This window comes from Corvus brachyrhynchos, unplaced genomic scaffold, assembly GCF_000691975.1.
Source record: "Corvus brachyrhynchos isolate BGI_N302 unplaced genomic scaffold, ASM69197v1 scaffold32, whole genome shotgun sequence".
Taxonomy (NCBI): domain Eukaryota; kingdom Metazoa; phylum Chordata; class Aves; order Passeriformes; family Corvidae; genus Corvus; species Corvus brachyrhynchos.
The window spans coordinates 16,550,048-16,556,911 of record NW_008237919.1 but is presented as its reverse complement, the minus strand read 5'-3'; the positions used below and the strand labels follow the sequence as shown (position 1 = coordinate 16,556,911).

At 50.9% G+C, this 6,864-nt stretch overlaps 1 protein-coding gene across 1 annotated transcript in view; it reads left to right on the top strand.

The window, feature by feature from the left end:
- Positions 1–6,115: 6,115 nt before the first annotated feature.
- PDE9A (phosphodiesterase 9A) overlaps positions 6,116–6,864 on the top strand; it is a 52,899-nt gene continuing 52,150 nt past the window's right edge. The window contains exon 1 of the mRNA XM_008632849.2: positions 6,116–6,549. Within this exon, the coding sequence (XP_008631071.1) occupies positions 6,481–6,549 (69 nt within the window). The 5' untranslated portion in view covers positions 6,116–6,480. The remainder of the gene's footprint in view (positions 6,550–6,864) is intronic.

Here is a 6,864-nt window from a genome sequence, read left to right as displayed (position 1 = left end):
TGAAACGGTACTGTCCCGCGGTTTGTGCAGGAATGGGTGCAAGCTAGGCATGCTGTTCCTGCAGCTAGTCCATAGAACTCTCTTTGCCTTATTCAAAATGTTGCCACAATAATTGTAATTTTCCAAAGCCTAGATTTATACCCCACATTGTTCTAATTGTTTTTTGTTAGACGTGCTCCTGTAATAATTTGCAAGCTATTTTTTTAAGCAAGAATTAGGCTTGTTACCTTTTGAAACTTTTTGAAACCTTTTGAAACCTTTTGAAACCTTTTGAAACCTTTTGAAACCACTTAGAGAGTTAATGTTATTATATAATATTACCTTACTTATTGTTACTTGGTGCACACTTGTTGTATTAGATGTATTATTTTACTGTTCATAGTAAGAAAACTGCATGTTATGTTTCACATTTTCTTGAATTTAGTAAGTTGAAAAATGTTCATGTTACCTATTGTTATAATAGAAAAAGGGGAATGCAGAGATGGGGTGTGCCCCCCACAAAAGACTGTAAAGAAGTTTGCATGTTCTTAATTTTTCAATCACATTCAGAATGATATTAATAAAGTTTCTAAGCAATTTCATAAGCATTTTAGAGAAACCCTCTCAGTCAAAGCTTAAGGCTCTGGCCAAGCCCTAACCCTGGCTGACCAGGGATTTATACCATCAGACCCAGGTGTTTCTGCTCTAAAAGTGTAATCGAGTCATTTTGACTTGCTAATTTGATCTTAAAAAAGCTGGACCCTCTTTCAAAGTAAACTTAAAAGTCTTGCCTAGGAAAGACATTCTAAGTCCTCACTATGAAACAAGACCTTCCAGCAGTTGCAAACTCTGAGTGATGGTAAAAGCTTTAGACAACTTTACATTGTTTCTCAAAGTTTTATCTGTTTGATAACTGCCATAATTCTTAATTGTATAAAACAGAAAAGGGGGAATTATGGGGAATTACAAGGTAGAATTGGGTTGTGAGCTGTAAAACCTGCCTGCAGAGGCACATGGCAGCACAAAGGAGCACATGGGGGCACACTGAGGCTGCTCTGCACCGGGCCTTGGGGGGAGGAGGTGTCACACGGCAGAGCCCTATGGAGAGGAGCCCTATGGAGAGGAGCCTGCTGGGAGCTGAGGGATGGGTCAACAGCGAGTGACCACCCCATAAAGGGACACTGAGAAAGTGTGTTGCTGGTGTGGCAACACAAGATAGGTCACATCATATAAGGAAATGCTGTGCCTTAGAGAAATGTGTAAAACCAACTCACTCCTTTGAATAAATGATTCCCATTCCCTGCCGGTCTGGGTCCATCATTCAATCGCTGAAAAAAGCTGAGGAACAGACAACTGGATTGAGGAGATAGCAGTGGGAAACAAAGGGAAGAGGTAGGAAATGCAAAGCAGAGAGGGAAGGGAGGGTGAAAATTGAACAGAGAGGCTGCAATGGAAAGGAGGGCAGCCAAGGCTCTCTGTAGGCACACCGTGGCACAAGGCATGGAGATTCCTGGGGTCCTGTGGCTCCTGGAGGTGATGGAAAGTGGAATCAGGATGGAGACTGAGCTGTGCCAAGGACCTGGTACCTCTGCTGCAGTGAAAGAAAATGCTTGTGGAGAGTGAGCTCCTTCCACACCCAGCAGGGAAAGGCAGTGGGTCTGCACCACTGGGAGACCTTCAGGAAACCAAGCTGGGACCTGCCGGGTGTTGCTGTAGAGGACAGATCCCTAAAAAACTGCTAACATAGAGCAGAGGGAAAAAGGTTTTTTCCCTCAACAGACGAAAGAGAAAAGCCAAGAAATGCCAGATGCTGTATTGGACAAGTGCTCTCATAAAGTGGAAGGATTGCCCATGGCTCGAGTCTGCTCTTCTCCAAGCCAGCACTGCACTCATGGACAGGTATTTGTGAGGTAACAGGGATGGGTTTTTTCACTTTTTTTCACTTCCACAAGATATGAGCCTATTAGCTGGCTCTGAGTGTTGAGACACAGCGAGAATTACTGGTAGGTACCAGAATTTTCACAACAGTTGTAAAGAGAATAAAGTCAGTGTTAGCACCAAGGTGGCCAGCGCTGCTGGATGAAAGAGCAAAGCTGGTTCCCGAGTGAGTAATCCCACATCTCCCACCCACAGAGCTCTGCTTCTGCACCCCAGTGCCCTGGACCAGCCACGTCAGATGTCACAGCTCCATTCCAGCCCACGTTCCTGGGGGTTTGCCATGGAAACCAGGATTACAGCAAGTGTGGCTGTACTGCGTGGACTGGGGATGGTGCTGGGGTGAGCAACAGGACCCAAAAATGGGGCTGGAGCCAAGAGTGAGGTGGAGAGCTGTGCTGCTGCATGGTGAGGAGCCAAACACCACTTCCAGGGCTGTGTGGACAAATCCTATAAAGGTGCCAATATTAATAATCAGTCATTCCCTAACTGACACTCAATATGATCACCTCCAGGACTGGGCCTGGGGAAACCTGGCAGTGTGTAAAGAATTATGCAAACAAGTGAGGTGAAATTTCCATGTGCAGCGTGCCATGTTCTTTCTGTGGGTTTATGGAGGAGAGTGAGAGCTGGGCTGGAAAGGTCGGTGGTGCTCTGCATGGAGGAGCTGCCACTGCCACAGCCATTGTTTGGCTGTTAACAGCACAAATCAGAGAGTTAATTCCTGCAGGAAGTCTGCACGACTTCAGATCTGTGGGGAAGGAACACCTAGAAGCAAAAATGGCAAAACACCAAAGAGGGTGGAAAGAGGGAGAGAAGATTGAGCAAAGCAGGGAGAAGAGGAGCTGTGGGAGGGAAAGGGAAACCTTCCCAGCTCCAGGGGCAATCTAGCATTTTGGCAGGCTGCAGCATGGAGAGGTAAAGCAGCAGGACAAGGCCCTGTGGGGACATTCAGCAGACAGACACATGCAAGGGACCTGCAAGTGAAGGGATTAATGGGCAGAGGAAGCACCTTGAAGGCTTAGATATGGAATAGGTAAGGGAAAAAATTGATTTTAAAGAAATATTATTCTCTGTTTATAATTCTAGGCAAACTTTGTTCACAGTACAAAATTTTTTACATTTTCTGGCCCTTTCCCCCCATCTCAATCTCCCTGAAAATCCCTGCTGTGCACTCCCCAGGTCTGGATGTGCAGCTGCTCACAGCAGGTTGCCAGGGGCACTGAATTTCTTGAGTGCAGCAGGAAAACCAGGTTTCAGAGATGCTGAGGGCTGTGCTCTGTGTCGGTGCCACCATGTCTGTGGCTTCAGGACTGGAGAGGGCAAAAGATGGGAGAGACAGGAATGGTGCCATCCCACCCCAGGCCCACATGGAGAGTGACTTGAGCAGCCCTTTTCTTCCCTAAAGCTTTTCCCTCGCCCTCTGAGCAGGGTTTGCAGCAGGGGGAGATCTCAGCCCGTGCAAAGCCAGGGTGGGCGAGTTGTGCCTCGACAGCAGCGAGTCCAAGGGCAATGGGGGATTTGAACATCCTCGGGTTACACCTTGGAAACCATAATAAAGCTGCCTCTGAACACACACAGGGAACTGACACCAGGGCTGGGAGACAGAGGTGCCTTTTTCACTCCTTGGGAGCACCCCCGGGGTAAGTGACATCTGTCTGGGGCACTGCCAGATCCATGGGCCCAAGGCTCGAGCCCTGCAGCTCTCCAAAAGGCACATTCCAGGGTTTGAATGTACAGAGTGAAGAGTGTGGGCCTCAGTAAACAACTGAGGGAAGGCAAAGCAGAGCTGTGAAACACCTGACGTGCCACATGTGGTCAGGGGGACAAGAGCCTGGTGCTGCCCTGAGCTGGGCAAAACATTCCTCTAAGGCAAATGATGGAAAATCATTGTCTGGCACTGTACTGCTTGGATTTGGTCTTGGGTTTGAAGGATTTGATGAGATAGGATAACACTTCCCAATAATTTTTGCCCCACTTTGCCCAGTGTGTGCTGAAATAAGGAGACTCAGGAAGGTCAAACCAACTCAAGACAGGCAGTGATCTGCTGGAGCTGCACATCCTCTTTGATGAATGTTATCTTTTGTCTCCTTCCAGGCATGGGCTTGAACTGTGCCTTCGATTGCATCGGGCTTTTGTCATTATTTCTGAGTACTCAGCTTTTGAAGATTCACTTCTACATGAAAAGTTCTTGAAAAGAGCAATATCAGCAGCTTTATAGCAAAGCAGTTTTTCCAAGAAGTATTAACATAATTAGGGAGAGTGGGATGTGTGCTGGAGCTTAAAAAACACAATTTTAAATACACAGGGAGAGTAGATAGGACAAGGACGGTGGAGAGGCAGGACTAGAATGATCACCTGGATTTCAAAGATTGTCTTTTTGCTGGCTGAGGAAGCTGATTGCTTTTAAAAACAAAAAAAATCAAGAAGTAGATGCTCACCAGTGTGAGACTGATCATTAGATGTCTCAGTGAGGTGTGACCAAATCCTGCAATGTACCAGTGACCTTGTCTGACCACTCCTGGAGTGGGTGATCACAGTGGGAGAGCCCAGTCTCCTCCTCCACAATCCCAAATGCCCCATGTGCATCCCCCAGAGTGAGTGCTCTTGTTGTCTCTTTCCAAATGGCTGCATTTTTGTCATCATAGCCATCCTCCTCAGGAACCTGCTGCATCAATCAGGTCACTCAGGACTGAATCACGGTAAAACACGATTAAGGTAGTGCTTAGCAGAGCAGGGTATGGGATGCTGGGTCACAGAGGTCCTGCCTGATGTGCAGAAGCAGTGGGCTTGGTGTGGAAGGGCTGTTGAAGTGGGAGAAGCTGTGCCCACCTCAGAATAGCCATGGGGAATAATCTAAGGGGTTAGCCTCCGGGATAGTTCAGGGCATAGTCTGTGAGACAGACTGCAATACAGCCTAGAGGACAGTGGAGTGGGTAGTGGGGTATGGGATATTCTGTAGCACAGCCGAGGGGACAGCCCAACAGGATAGCCCCTGGATACCCCTGCAGTGGCAAGGGCTCTCTCCTGAAAGGCTTCCAGTGCCTGCTCCAAGCCAGCAGAGGAAGGATGTGAAGCAAAGGCTTGCACTTCCCAAAAGAACCACCTTGCTGCTGGCTCTGGGAACTTTACAAGTACCACCATCTTCAGCCTGAAAGGTCAGCCTGGCTCAGACTCGCAGGCGGCTCCGGGATCCACTCAGCCCTCCGGCCCCTAGAAATCCCCTTTGGAGAGCAGCAGAGCCCTGTCTGCATTTGCAGGGGCAGCCAGGGACAAACAACAGCCAAGGACAAACCACAGGCAAGGACCAGCCACAGCCAAGCCCCTTGGCCTCTGCTGGGGTCAGCTGTGTCTCGCTCTGGCTGCAGCGAGGGCTTGGGGTGGGGCAGGGTGAGCAGCCCTGACCCCCTGCCCCATACCCTGCTCCCCCAGCCTGCAGCACAGAAGAGGCCAGGAAATGCTTTTGCAGCCCCTCCGTGAAAAGCCGCAGAAAATCCAGAGAGTTAAAGCTGGCAGGACGGGCTGTGTCCCGGCTGTCCCGGCTCGCAGCCCATGGAGCAGCCGCCTCTCCGCTGGCTCCAGGTCCGTCCCCGCCGTGGCCGAGCCTCGCCCGCCGCCGCTCCGGCTCCCCGGGCGCTGCAGCGCAGCCCAGCCCAGGCACGGCAGATGGCATTCGGCATCTGCTCCCCGAACACACCGCCGGGGCTTCGCTCCCTCCTGCTCTCCTCACGGGAGACGCCTTTGCCAGGAGACTTCACGTTCCCCTAAATAACAAATTCCTTCACTCCGGGGGTGGCACGGATGGCGGTGGGCGAGAGCATGGGCTCTATGCTTTCTTCGTGCTTCTGGAGCTTACAGGGGGGAAAAAGCTGCTGCTTTTTTCCTTCTGTCCTTGTAATGATAACGGGAGGCATGTGGGAATTGAGCTGCTGAGTTTGGATTGAGACGGTCCAAGCCCCGGCTGGCAGTGGGTGTCTGAAAGGACACTTCCAGCACAGGGCACTCCCAGACGGGAGCCTGTCACATCGCTTGCACTGTGCAAGCAGCTCACCAGGAGAGGCACTAATTAATAATTACGGTCGTATTTCAGCGTAAAATCAAATGACATCTCTCGCCACCCCGATGAAGGAGGTTTTTCCTCCTCCACAGCCCCCCCCCCCGAGGGATAAATGCCACTTGATCTTGTGCATAACAGGAGCTGGTCAGTCTCAGGGTCAGAGCCCCAGTGCGGATTCCCAGCAGCTCTCAGCCTTAAAGCCAAGAGGGGTTGTTGCTATGGGAATGGAGAGGGGGCTTGCAGGCAGCATCTGGAGCCTGTGTCTTTCCCTGTCCGAAGCAGCTGGATTTGGAGGGAAGCAGAACTAAAAGGAGGTGGCAGAGACAGAGGCACAGCAAAATGCATGCACGTTAGAGGAGGGACCTTCCCAGAATGAGAGTACAGTGGGATACAGAAGAGCGGGGACACCAAACTGTCAGGCAGCGGTGGCTCGGCTGGGTAGGATAAACCTGATTTTCTGCTCTGTTTGACACTGAAAACAAGTCCGGTGAGAGCCCAGCTGTAGCAAGATGGGATCTGCCTCCTCGACTTACCGGCCCAAATGTATTTATTTGGATATTGATGGAAGAATTCAAAAGGTACTTTCGCTGTTTTTTCACCAAGTGGCGTCTCCGGACGCGGCGGCGGCTGCGGGCGGTGTTTGCTGCGCGACCGATCCCGCACCGCGAGGCAGACGCGCACCCAGCGGGCTCCAAACCCTTTTTGAGGGGAAAGGGGGGGGATCCCGCGTGCCTTCTGCTTTGTACACGGATGTTTATTGAAAGGGGAAGGGGAGGCTGGCAGAGGGGAGGGCTGGGTGCTGCCAGCACTAACTCGCTGCCAGCTCTCCCTGCCGGCGCGGGGATCCTCGGTTTCGCAGCCGTGTTGGCTTTCACCCCCCGGCCGGCGGCGCA